Source organism: Numida meleagris, chromosome 3 (assembly GCF_002078875.1).
Source record: "Numida meleagris isolate 19003 breed g44 Domestic line chromosome 3, NumMel1.0, whole genome shotgun sequence".
NCBI lineage: Eukaryota > Metazoa > Chordata > Aves > Galliformes > Numididae > Numida > Numida meleagris.
In genome coordinates, this window is record NC_034411.1 from 38,375,163 (window position 1) to 38,388,552 (window position 13,390).

The 13,390-nt window shown below is 42.0% G+C and overlaps 1 protein-coding gene across 1 annotated transcript; it reads left to right on the plus strand.

Moving 5' to 3' along the window:
- TOMM20 (translocase of outer mitochondrial membrane 20) lies at positions 181 to 8,681 on the plus strand. Its single transcript, XM_021390014.1, has 5 exons — positions 181 to 433; positions 4,585 to 4,631; positions 5,340 to 5,421; positions 5,697 to 5,839; positions 6,912 to 8,681. The coding sequence occupies exons 1-5, from the start codon at positions 310 to 312 to the stop codon at positions 6,954 to 6,956; spliced, it is 441 nt and encodes a 146-aa protein (XP_021245689.1). The 5' UTR covers positions 181 to 309; the 3' UTR covers positions 6,957 to 8,681.

The window sequence follows — 13,390 nt, forward strand, 5'->3', positions numbered from 1 at the left end:
TTACCGTACCTAGACCGCTTCCCCCAGCGAGCCGCCTCCTCCCTTGCGGTAAGCGCAGGACTGTCCCCCGCCGACTCAGCCCGGCCGGGAGGATTGCGCACAACGGGCCGCTGCCCGCGCATGCGCCGCTGGTTCCGCCCCCCCCCCGGCAGGCACTGGGGAAGCCGCCCTCCGGCGCAGACTGATGACGTAGCGGAAGCGAGGCGAGGTCCTTTCTCGCCGCCCGCTCGCCCCAAGGTGCCTGCGGAGCTCGGCGCCGGCCTTGCGAAGGGCGGGGGCGGCGGGGCCTTCCCCGCGGCGCCGGGCACCATGATGGTGGGCAAGACCAGCGCCATCGCCGCGGGCCTCTGCGGGGCCCTCTTCATCGGCTACTGCATCTACTTCGACCGCAAGAGGCGGAGCGACCCGAATTTCAAGAACCGGCTGCGGGAGCGTGAGTGTCCGGGCCGCCCCCTCGGCGCGGCTCCCGCGCGCGCGCCCCTCACCCGCCCGGCGCAGCTCCCGCGCGGGGCGGCGGCACGTGGCGGCTCCCGGCCCTTCCGGCCCCGCTTCGGCGGCCTCTGGCGCCTCAGCCCCTGCGCCGTGAGCGGGTAACTTGGGCCCGGCGTGCCGGGAGCGTGGCCTGGGAATCGCTCCTCTCCCCCGTGCGGTGATCTGTTAATCCCGCGCGCTCAGGCGGGGCCTGTCGCTGCTGCGCTTTTCATGGCGGCAATCGTTTCCCGGCGTTTGGAGGGCGATCAGATAAAGCTGCAGTCTGATAGCGAAGCTGCTGCTGCGCTGAGGCGGGAGCAAACAGCGGCCTTCGGACATCTTACCCGCGGCATTCCAAACCCTCCTGGTGGCTGCCTTGCTAGCTTCCAGGGATAAGAACGAATGCCAGAGCGAACTGGTGATTCATCCAAAACGTGGAGCTCCTGTCCTGTGGCTCCTCGTTATTTCACGTCTTCAACATTTAAATAAATGTTTGCGCAGTTGAGGAAGTTGTAAATTTAGCTTAGCTGTGAGCGCAAGTTCTGCAAGGTATTCAAACAACGAGAAGCAGGCTGAGAGCTGTGTACTGGGTTGATTCTACCCTGAGAATAGGTGTGTTCCTCCAGTCACTCAGCTGAAGGTCAGAAATCACTCTCAATGTAAATTTTCCTAACAAGTAGCTATAATGCAATCAGCACCTTCGCTGATGAAAGAGCCATTGCTCGTGATCTGGGATCAGAAAAGCAGTGGTGTTTCCTCCAGGTACTTTTTGTCCCACAATGCAAGGCACTAGTTGGCAAATTTTAGCATAGTAAACTGGTATTTGCTCGTCTTGCATGAGAAGACCGAATTCTGGCAGAGTATTCGGCTGCATGGCTGCTGAGCCATTGGAGCGGCTCCAGAGGAGGGCTGTGAAGATGATGAGAAGAAAGGTGCTCCAGCCCTCTGAAGGAAGGCTGAGGGAGCTAGCTCAGCTTGTTCAGTCTGGAGAAGAGAAGGCTGTGGGGAGGCCTTGCTGCAGCCTTCCAGTACTTGAAGGGAGGTTATACACAGGAGGGGGACTGACTGTTTACACAATCTGAGAGGGATGGGACAAGGGGGAATGGCTTTAAACTAAAAGAGAGGAGATTCAGATTAGGTGCTAGGAAGAAATTCTTTCCTCAGAGGACGGTGAGGCCGTGGCCCATCCCTGGAGGTGCTCAAGGCCAGGTTGGATGGGGCCCTGGGCAGCCTGAGCTGGCAGGTAGCATCCCTGCCCACAGCAGGGGCTTGGAACTGGATGATCTTTAAGGGTCTTTCCAACCGAAGCCATTCTGTGATGTGATTCTGTTCATTTTGTAAGATTTGTACAGAAGTTTTGAAAGGTGTTTTGCATCCCGTTGTTTTCATTGTCTGAGTTCTCATCAAGTAAAATTCTCAGCAAACCTTACACTTGTTCTAAGAATGCTGCCGCAGTCCTTGCTGGGATTAGAAATTTACATTTGCTTTAGAAGTGGAAAAAATCTGTTGTGGTTTGATAGGGAGTGGCTGTTATTTGGAAGACAGAACAGAAAGATAGGGATCCTCAGACATGATACGCTGGCCTGCTTTTAGTTGTAAGGCTTTAGAGAATACTCAGGGTTTTTTTCTTGTTATTTAATACTGTAACTTTTCCTTTAGTATAGGTGTTTCCCAAGCAGAGTCAGTGACCTAGTGGTCATGACAGCATTTTTACTGCTGGATGGTAAAGCTTGATCTGCAGAATATTAGACAAAAACAGGATCAAGTGCAGCAGCCTATTGCAGTTCTTCAGATGAAGATGTGCTGTTTCTCAGCACAATTTAGAGCAGATCATCTCATGTAGCGTTCTTAGGATAAGATTTTTTTTCAACCTTTAACAGGCAATGGCAGCAGACCATGGGAGGGACTGGGCTCCCATATATCAGTGGATTGATTGCCTGCTGCCTTTGGTCAAATACCAGCTGACAAACAAAGAACTGATAACGTTTTTGACATCCCAGTTATATCTGACATCCCTTTGTTTAAGCAGCATCAGGACCAAAGTCTGTGTTGTGAAGGCACATAGCAAGTAAAAAGGAAGTAGCCAGATTCGGATTTCAGGAGTTGAACTGATTTCGTGAGAGTCTGCAAGAACTCCTGGACTTTGGTTTTCCAGATGTCTTAATCTTGTTTATTTAGGAGGCACAGCATTCTTACGTTAGCTTTGTCATGTTCCTAGTTTTGTTACCTGATCTTGGGACCAAAAGATAGTAAAGCTTATAAGCACTGGGAGCTGGTCAGTTCCTGCCCAGTAGATGTGAGCAGAAGCGGCAAATGGTCTCTTGAGTGTTTCTGTGGGACTGGTACCTGTGCTGTTAGCGTGGTGCAGGGAGCTCTGCAACCACTGCCTGAGCACCAAGTTACCCACTGGTTTGCATTGGCAACTTTTTCCATACACAAGAGTTGGGCCTGAAAAACCTGTGAGTTGTGTGCAGTGTGAGAGATGGTTTAGCATGGGTGCACATGGAGTCCTCTTGTTGCTAAAATGCCTTCTGTGAAAGGTTGCTAAGGCTTTTCCCCTCCCCTTTTTGAAATGTGATGGTGTCTTTAGAAAAGAGACATGTTTTTCATTTTCTTGTGGACTCTCAAGGGAAGACAAAAAAACTGCACCTATCTCAATAGTGCAACAATTCAGATTGCATCTTTGAGATGTAATGTATTAGGACAACTGGCACGTGTGCTAATGCGGTTTAAAGTTCTGTGCAATTTAATGCTTCACAAAATTGGGAGTGGGCAAACTGAAGTCACCAACTTCCTGAAGGTGAATTTGTATTTAAAGTAGAAAACAGTGATATGGTTATAATGAGTGAGGGTTCTATATGACGCAGCGTTTTTCTTTGTGTAATGTGAAATGTTATACACGGGTCAATATGGTGTAGAAATTCAAGTGCGAAGGGTTATAAAGGTATCAAGGAGGATGAAAGGATGATCCATGTGGTTAGAACCTGCATTCCCTTTATGAAAAGAACACTTGATCTCATCCATAGATTTCATTGTCACTGCTAGGAAATGGTTTCCTGGACGTCTTCATTGTGTGGACAATCTCAGGTTCTTAACTCACAGCCATTAAAATTTTTAGTCGTATTATTTGGAAGTATTTCCAGCTTGCAAAATTGTGTCAAAAGCTGCATGAGGGCTGCGTGGCAGCTGCCCAGGGTAAGTGTTCATGGAGCAGACTCTGAGGACCAAGAATAAGAGCGCAGTTATTTAACCATGGGCCATACCAAGTTACATCAAGTTACATTGATGTAACTGTTTCAGTTGATGAACCAAACAAAATGATTCTAAGGAAATCACCAGTATTACTGTACTTACGTTGGGATAATTATTCTTGTATGAATAACTACTTCCATAAAATATTGTGATACCTGCTCGATTGCATTAAAAACAAGCTGTGTATCATTTTAATTACGCTAGTTGTGCTGGAATGCTGCACTTTCCTGTTGCAGACCAACTCATGCCTTCAGGTTGAATGATTAAGCCTGTAAATATTTGTTCCATCTCTCAGCGTTTGCTCTCCTCACTCATTTAGTTTCAGGAATGTGTGCTCTAGTAATGCTTTTGCTGTGGGACGATGAGATCCTGCTTCTATGTAACTAGTTCCCAAACCTATGTTACAGCAAAACAGTTGCTGGTTTCTGCTGGTGGTGCACTGGTGTATTTCAAAATGAATGTGGCTCGACATTGGGTAGCCTTGCCTTATAGACAGTTCTTCTGTGGCTTATGATTGCTGGAAATTCATGTAGAAAAATCCTTTATTAGCCTAATTCTCTTCACTTCTCAGTGCTTGTGTAGTGCATGAGGTATACGCTAGTACAGGCTCTGCACAGGAGGTGTTTAGGATAGCTAGCAGGAGAGGAATTGCCATTCTGAATCAATGTGCCAGTCCTCATTAGATCACTAAATGGTACTCTGCTGCAGAGAGCACGTTGCATCCTTGTGTTCAGTCCTCAGTATTTGGAATAGATTAACGTTTTCTTGTTTTGAAATTAACTCTGACTCGTTCACTGTTTAGAACTATCATCTGAAGGCTTTTTAAACTGCAAATTAAAAAACATGTTATTATTCTTATAGGAAGGAAGAAACAGAAGCTTGCCAAAGAGAGAGCAGGGCTTTCCAAGGTAATACTGTGTTCAGTAATGCAGTGCTGTTTTGAAAGATGTTTTGCTTGTACCAGGTTTGCTTGTGAGATTTGTTTAGAGGGTGACTTCTCTGTTTTGATCCCTACATTACAAACCCTTCCGGAGATACGCAGTCTTTAGATTTTTTTTTTAAGCTTTCACAAAGAACCGTATGAAATTGTCGTTCCTTTTTCAAGTCAAATGGAAGTATTGTACTAGAAATTATAACATTTCCTGTGTGACTTGAAGGTGTTTTCCTCTTTATAGTAGGTCCACAAGTACTTTCCAGATGTAAAAAGCATTGATGGGATACACCTGTAGCTAAACTTGGGAGATTTTTGTTGTACAAATTCAGTTTACTTATCTGTTTTCTTATTGCCAGTGGTTTCTTTAAGAAGAGAAATTTAAGTTAATGGCTTCTGAGGGCTTTGATGAACATAACACACTTGAGAACTTACATTTGCTACAAAATTGTGTTCTTACTAAACCAAGTAGAGGTATTTCAGACTCTGTGGGTGTATAATGCAATGATTGGAGACTGGTTTTCAGTACTGCTCTGCATATGTTTAACTTAGTGGTGATACTTTTAATTTTTTGTGAATTTCCATTTAAAAATCTGGTTGCATTTGTTTGGTTTTGGCTGAGAATGTTTTCTGCTGAATGATTAACTGACGTTTAAGGGCCAACTTCAGTTTTCCTGTGTTACAGTTGCCTGATCTGAAAGATGCTGAAGCTGTTCAGAAGTTTTTTCTTGAGGAGATCCAACTTGGCGAGGAACTACTAGCTCAAGGTAATAGCATAATTCCTTTCGAAGGGTAAGTTGTAAAAATTGTATTTTTTTTTTACCTTTTGCTAGAAAATTATTTCTGTCATTTGGGAGTCAAATTCTGCTTTCTTAGGTTTGGATGCTCTTTTCTAACCTCTGTTTAGAGCATTCAACAAGGGAGGAGAAAAGAAATGTGGTTTGATGCTAAGTAGTTCGATCCTCTGTTGGTGGATGTTTTATGTAAATGCTTCATGCTATGGAAGAAGTTTGTTTTCAAAACATTATGATTTGTCATACAGGTGAATATGAGAAAGGTGTTGATCACTTGACCAATGCCATTGCTGTGTGTGGACAGCCGCAGCAGCTACTTCAAGTTCTACAGCAGACTCTTCCACCACCAGTGTTTCAAATGCTTCTAACTAAGCTCCCTACAATAAGCCAGGTATGTGAAACACTCCATGTTGTTGAGGTTGGAAAGTAACTGAGCTTCTTCTGTGGTCTGCTACATCAGCCTTGGGTATTGGTTTTTATAATAGGGTTTTCTTAAATGTTCAGTTAGATGAAAAGATCTTTCACCTGGAACATTAAATATGAAAATGTATGGAAAATATTGCGTGGCATCGATAGCAAACAGATTAAAATAGGAATACAAAAATTATCTTCTGCATAGAGTATGCTAAGCTTTTCAAAGTAGAGACATCTGCAGGCGTCTTATCACATAAGCAGATCCACTGTTTCCCAGATGGAAGTTGGGTCTCAAAAAAAGGGCAACTTCCTTGCACTGGGTCTTGAATCTCAGCTTTTTTAAATGACATATAAGTATCTGTAAGTGTAAATTGTAATTAATCTGTTGGTTTTGCTAGCTATCAACATGGAATGTTAATTAACACCAAAACACTTGACAGTTTTGGAAAGTTTTCCCAGTGATAGAAGTGCTGGCAGCTATGTATATAAAATGTGCTGCTTTTTAGACTGAGCGCTGTGCAGGTAACATTGAGAATATGGTAGCAAGTGAATCTGTCCTAAAATAAATAACAGAAGTTTTACTTTATGGAAGTGCAAGGGAACTCCCTCAGGATGTTGCCTCACTTGAAGCAGATACTCTGTGTTTCTCAGTCAGCTGTTGTTACAGCTCAGGCGTGGTTACATTTCAGTTTAAGATTCATGTTGTTAGTAAAAGCACTAAAAAGCGCCAGCTAAATAAGATATAAAGGAAGCAGTGCAGCAGAAACATTTTGTGAGAGAATACAGTGCCAAAAACCACGCAGAGGTCATCACTTGAGGCTGATAGGATGCTATTTATCTGACTTCAGCTTTGATTGGTATTGCACAGTGTATAACTTCTAAAGAAATGGCTTTAAAACCATATGCCAAATGGATTACAATTCTTAACATCAATCAGGTTTCTCAGTAATCACACAGCTTAATTTTCAGTGTAAAATTACATTGCTTGATAATCAGTTGCCTACTGTCAATTTTATGTAATTGTGAATGAGTTTTTCTCCTTCTTACAGAGAATTGTAAGTGCACAGTGCTTGGCTGAAGATGATGTTGAATGAGGTCACACCACAACAGGGGGAAAAAGTGTTTTCTTACCCCAGAAGATGAGCATCAGTAGGGGGATAAAGGGGCAAACATAGTAGTTAATGGACTGTGTACCACATCGGGTTCTACCAGAGTTAAAATTAACTTTGTGTAGGTGGGTTTCACAGGATTTTATTTATTATCCCAGTGAAAAGTGTATTTTGATAAAAATTCATTTTATAAATACACTGTGTTGAGTTATCAAAGTATCGCTAACTTCATTATTATTAAAATATGCAGTTGTAATGTTGTACATATAAAGACATAAAGCTACAACCTATTGAAAACCCAATGCTCATTTTTTGAAAAAAAAAATTAAAAAAAAAAGTTATGGCAATAAAGATTTATCCACACTTGTGTGTCCCTATAGTACTACTTCAAATTTCAGAACATTTGGGTGTCAGAGCAGAGCAAATGATCTAAAAATAACAACATTTAAAAAAAAAAATTAATGTTACGGCTGGTCTTCCAATGCTTTTAGTTAATTCAAAACCTCATGTAATTCTCTGAGAAAATAAGCATGTGATCGTTTAAACAGTAACTGGTCACATTAAGAAGAAATGCAAATGAAAGTTGTAATAGGTGACTTAGCTGTAGGAAGAATGAGAGATCTGTTTATCAGGAACAATAACACCTGTGGTGACGCATGTCAAAACCATATCTGCCAACAGGGAACGTCTGTTAAAGCAGTTGTCTGAAGTAAAGCTGTTTAGAATAGAACCCTGGGCATATTTTAAGAGTACAAAGATTTTTTTTTTTATGCCTTTACCCTTTTTGTAAGATAATTAACAATTCAGTCTCTAGTTTTCAAGATCATAGAAAATATTCAGCATTCCTTGGCATTTCACTTGAATTTTTTGTGCTGATTTAAGTTAGAAAGGTAAGATGATGACATCCCCAGGCTGAACTAGCTAAAACTGCTGGAATTAGAAAGATGTAGAATGTCAGCATGCAGAGAAAACAAGGAAAATATACAGACTTACATATGTTTTCAGAAGAATACTTCTACTTCTCATTTTCTCTTGATAGGATATTCTAAAGTAAAAATTAAAGCAGACTAGTTTCTGCTATTTTCTGTTTTTGTGCTAAGGCTGCTCAAGTGGCAAAAAAAAAAAAAACCAATTAAAAACGTAGCTTTATATTTTTGGCATTGTGACTGGCTTGAATTTCATGAAAAGAAGGGAGGAGAATGCTTTGGCCTAATGATGCCATTACGTTAATAGAAAGGTACTAGGTGGCATAGTCTGAGTAGAAGTGAGATACTCTGAATGCACTCTGGTTAACATTCCCATGTATCTCTTTCTCACTTCAGCCTGCTGTATGTTTCTGTAAAGGCAGATTGTTCCAAAACAGGTCCCAGAGTTTCAGAAATTGCCTTGCACAGAGGCTTTGAGAGGTTAAGTGGAAGGTTTATGGTCACCTGCTTGTCATATACCAAAACTTGGGAGTACAAATGGCTATTGCTGAGTCCATCAGCTTGGACAATTCTTTTTGCTATGGAGGAGAAATTTCCCCACTAATGCCTTTAAAATACAGTTTCCCAAAGTTTGAACTGCTGTTGGATCTTTCAATAATGAAGAGAATATTGAAATTAACTGCTGGTAGGAACAAAATTTCTTGAACAGCTGACTATAATTTGGTCTTTTTGTTGTTCAGGTACTGTAAGATAGAAATAAAACTTAGCCATCATCATCAGGTGACAATGACTGTTTTCCTCTTTTAATTTATGTTTGAGAGATAAAGTTGTTCTGCGCATACTTAATAAAAATACTGTGAAGTAGTAGAAGGTTCTGTGCCTGTGGGGTGCAGCTGGACTTTTTGGAGGACTTTGCCTTTTACATTTTAATTTTAAAGGTTTGGAAAAATTCACAAATTATGTTGATGGAACTGTTCCCACATGTACCTGCTGTCCTTGGTGGTGATGGCAATTTCACTGTAAGATCGTTTTAGTTCATCTTTTAGCTTCTTAAAGTAGATCAAGCTGCCTTACAACTCAAACAATGTAAGACACCCTGCCTTCAAGTCTGAATAGTTTTTTGTGCTCTTTGCTATAGTGTTGCCCCTTTGAATTCACAGTTTAGCTTACAGCAGTGCTTTCCTGAACTAAGTATTTCAGCAAATCTGGCTGTCAATTCCTTTGATGAAAGACTCAGAGATAGTCTCATTGTGTCTACCAAAGTTCATTGCTCTAATAGTTGTTTTAGGTACCCATACTACTCTAAACCTTTTTAGTTTTCTTGATCCTGAAAAACTAGACATAAACAAAATTTTTAGACAATGTGGATTTAAATGAAGCCTTAAGAAGTACCGATATATTCTCAAATTTTATAATCCCAAAGTTCCTGGCTAGTATGCTGATGCAAGCTCTGATACCTGATTTGAGTGCCTTGGCTAATAGGGTGGGAATGTGGAATGCTTTTAATAAGACTGATTTTTTTTTTTTCTAAAAACTGAAGATAAAGCTTTATGAGAGCTAGTTAAAAAGAAAGATAGTGTCTAGAATGGGAATTTGATGTCTCTCCAACAATGGCAGGCTTCCACTGGCGTAGCTAGCATGCACAGCCCACAGATGTAAGAGGCTCTAAGTTAAAACTTGTTGCAGACATGAACAAAGGTGCAGGTCATTGGAAGTGCAGTGGTAGTGATGCATATTATTGCATCCATAGTAGTAATGCTGTTGCCTTAGCTGTACGCAGTACTGTATTTCTTTTTACCTGTGCAATTAAAAAGAGGTGGAAGTGAACTATTCAGTTGTGGATTTGCTGCTGGTGAGCACACAGCTGCTGGTAAATAATGCCTGTAATCGTGTTTCACTGCAGGTAAAGCTACTATTTCTCTCAGAGCCGTCCGCTGCTCTGTTGTGCTCCAGGAATGAGGCACTTGGTTTCAGTGTATGTGACCACTCTGAGAATTTCTCATAAAGGAGGTCTGTTAATTTTATGTTAGGAAGTCTCCGGTCACCAGTTACAAGCTTCTCTGACAGCTTTTTTAGCAAAAACAAACAAACAAACAAAAAAAACCCCACGTAACAACCTACAACCAACAGCTACTTTCATGATCTTGCAGAACTACCTTTCTTTGATGCCTCACCATTAACTTTTTTAGATAATGGGATCAAATCCAAAACCAGAGTGTTCAGGCACACACTGAATCATCTGGCACTAATTTCCTTACCCTGGGGTATGACAGAATATTATAGTTGACATTAACTTCAAAAATGGAGAAGTCCCAGCCCTAGTCCTGCTGTGTAGGAGTTTAGCAAACCATCATCAAAGTAAAGCTCAAGCTATTTATGCACCCAGAACAATCTTTCTAAAATTTCATTTGTACATCTGTTGATGGTGTGTTGAAAGTCCCTTAGGCTCCACACTGGCCCTATGTGACCGTTGTGTTAAAATTAACCTGAGTTAAACCCCAAGGGAGTCTTTGAAGTGGTCACTAACTGCTTTTAGTGTGTTTCAAAGGCATGTTGAACGGCATGCCCGAGCTTCTGAGTTTTTTAAACATGCAGGTGTGAAAAAGTTTGATGTGAAGAATATAATTTCTTCAAGGTTTCTGTTGTACCCAAATCTTGGTTTGGTTTTCAATTTGTACGCTTACACTGACCAGTACAGATGACGTTCTCATTTGGGGAAGGACTGAAAAAAAAACCTGTCTGCATAGCAGTCATATTTGACCAAAACTCTGTCTTGCAAAAAGCTGAAACGTGCTTAATTCAGAAGGACGAGTAGCTTTTAGGCACTGCAGAGACTGAGCTTCTGGTGCAGGTAACGGTACTCGCTCTTTGCAGTTGTACCAAAATGGAGCTTCCCAAAGATGTGGACGTTCAGTGCTGTTCTCAGAGGGCAGAATTTGTCACGTCCTGTGTATGAGCGTGTGAATGAAGCCACAGAAAACAGCTGGCCCTTCTGCGATATTTCTGTACCAGGCCGTCCAGCTTACTAGAACTAGGTAAGGGGCAGGTTCTTTCCAAGTACAGTACTTCCTGTTTATGCTTTCTTTGTAAGTCAGGGTTCTCACTTACTTCTCTGCAATAGGGGCCTACAGGTGCTACCTTTACAGATTATTTACTGTCTGTCATTAGATAAGGTGACTACCCTCTGTGTTTCCTGATCACTGCTGTAACCTAATAATCATGAATTCCTAAAGGCTTACACACTCTAAGCTTTTGTCTCTAGAGGTGTAGTTCCAGTTCCAGATTTGTAAAGGTCAGGCCTTGATTTAATGTCTTGATAGATACGTGTCTTGGAGCTCTGGCTCACAGTTACCATCATTTCCCTTGCACTCTGAGGATATTCTTTTCTCCTTGTCTTTGGGATGAGGGTGTCATTGGTGCTCACCCATTCTGCAGTGGTCACTGAGTGGGGTGCTGCTGCTCCTAAAACAGTGTTGCTGCAATACAGCTTATGTGGCTTTCAAATATCAAATTTCTACTCTGCATGGAGACAGGAAACAGCTGCTGCCAGATAGTTCTGCCTCTTCACAGCTTGAACCCTTAATGAGTGTGAAAAACTGATTTGGTCACACTATCATGTATTTGAGCAGGTCTTAATCTAAACAGCAGAGGGCAGTTTTGCACATCTCTTTTGTGCAAGCTCATCCTGAAAAACCCGATTTTCAGAATCTTCGCATCTGAAGGGGTGTTGCAATGCAGCATTTTGTCCAAACAGCTTTGATACAGTGCATAAGACAGGGCCAGTGGGGGCAGCAGTGGCATCCGTTGCTACTGACACCCGATTTTGGCACTTTAAATCCTCAGAGGTTTGTTGTGGTTATATGATTCCAGTCATTTTCCCTCCATCCCTCAGCCCAAACCAGGTGTATAGGGAAGCCAGCTGCATTGTGCAGTCTAAACCCTGCCAGAAAATGCAACTGCATGTAATTCCCTGACATGTCAGAGAAGCGTTCCCCCAGCCCAGATGTGATTTTTCTGGATAAGCTTTGTTAGCCTGAGTGAAACAAGAGCTGTCAACTGCAGTAGGGGTGGAAGAGTAATATACAGCTTTAGCCTGGAGTTGAGCTGCGTGAGGAGGGGTTAACCACCTCCCACTTTCCCTCCCCTCTCTTTTCCCCAGAAAAGCAAAATGTTGGCATTAGGGCGCAGTTTTGTTGCAATCCTGTAGCTGACAAGGAGGAGCTGGTAGGCTCTCTGATGCCTGGGAGGCAGCTATTTGTAGCAGAATGGCACTCTGGCTTAAGACCAAATCGTAGCCACTCCTGTGCTTCTAAAGTGCTGTTTCTGTGCTTCTTGGTTGTGTTTGCAGGGGAAGGTATACGCTGGTACTGTACATGTAAATGGAAGTTTTCAGCCTCTGTATCCATCAGTGAGCATTTTTCTAGACATTTAACTGATTATTACAAAATATTTTGGAGCTTGCTTAAAACATAGCAAGTACATAGAGAAAGTGAGCTGTTTAATAAAAGAAACTGTCTCTGCAAACCAGGCTTTTCTCTCCCTAGGTCAATCTGGATGTGTTATACCCTCTAAGGTAGCCTGAAAGACATAGAAATTTCCTGTAATGAACAAATCCTTGCCTGCTTTGGCATGTATGTAAAAGAGCATTTCCTGGAGCTCTGGAACAACCTGATTAGCATCTTTTGTTGTATTTAAAATTGTTTAATTAGAAGTAATGTACTTTCCGCTGTGATGATTAAAATGACAATGATTATTGCATGAATTTGTTAATTATAATGCAATGACTAATTAAATGGAGAAATGAAGAAAAGGGATTCCTGAGCAAGCATGTTCTTTGAGAAAGTCTCCGGTGGTGTTTTTAATTGATAGTACATGCGTAATCAGTTCATACCAGTATCTCATTATTGATGGGAACGGTGTTTGGTTTTGATGGAAATTCACCTTCACCACACATTGACCTGGTGTTATGTGATCGCTTGGTCCTGTAAGTGAAGACTACCAATTCGTAGAATGAGAGAGATGGAAGCTTTTGTATATATGAAGAAGATAAGCTCCAGCTGTTCCCAGGTTGTAGCCTTCATGTTTATTGAGTTCTTCCAGTTTGGGAGTTTGCTATAATGGCACTCAGTTGAATTTGCATAAACATGAGGGGTTGCTATTTGTTTTCCATTTCACGTGCTTTTATCTCTCCATCTAAAGTTCTGAGCTTTAACATCAGGCCCTTTGGCTTACGTTAGAAGTTGTCTGACAAAGCTGTGGGCCCTTTTTTACTTCTCTGTTGGGATGTCATCTACTGGCCATTGGCACTGGCAGAATTCTTAGCATGAAAATGTTATTGTTACTTCTGTGTCAGCAGAGATGTGTGTGACACTGAAGAATCTGTCAAGAGGAAGTCTGTGCTTCTGCCAGCTCACAGTCTGTGGTCCTGATCCTGTAACTTACTCTGCACAGTCCCTTCCTTACGGAAACCTAAGCAACCAAGATCAGGACATG

Excerpts from the sequence above, each read along its gene's own strand:
- TOMM20 (XM_021390014.1), top strand. The coding sequence starts at position 310 with ATGATGGTGGGCAAGACCAGCGCCATCGCCGCGGGCCTCTGCGGGGCC. Across the intron at positions 434-4,584 it reads CAAGAACCGGCTGCGGGAGC|GAAGGAAGAAACAGAAGCTT; the intron begins GTGAGTGTCCGG and ends TTATTCTTATAG. Across the intron at positions 4,632-5,339 it reads AGAGAGCAGGGCTTTCCAAG|TTGCCTGATCTGAAAGATGC; the intron begins GTAATACTGTGT and ends CCTGTGTTACAG.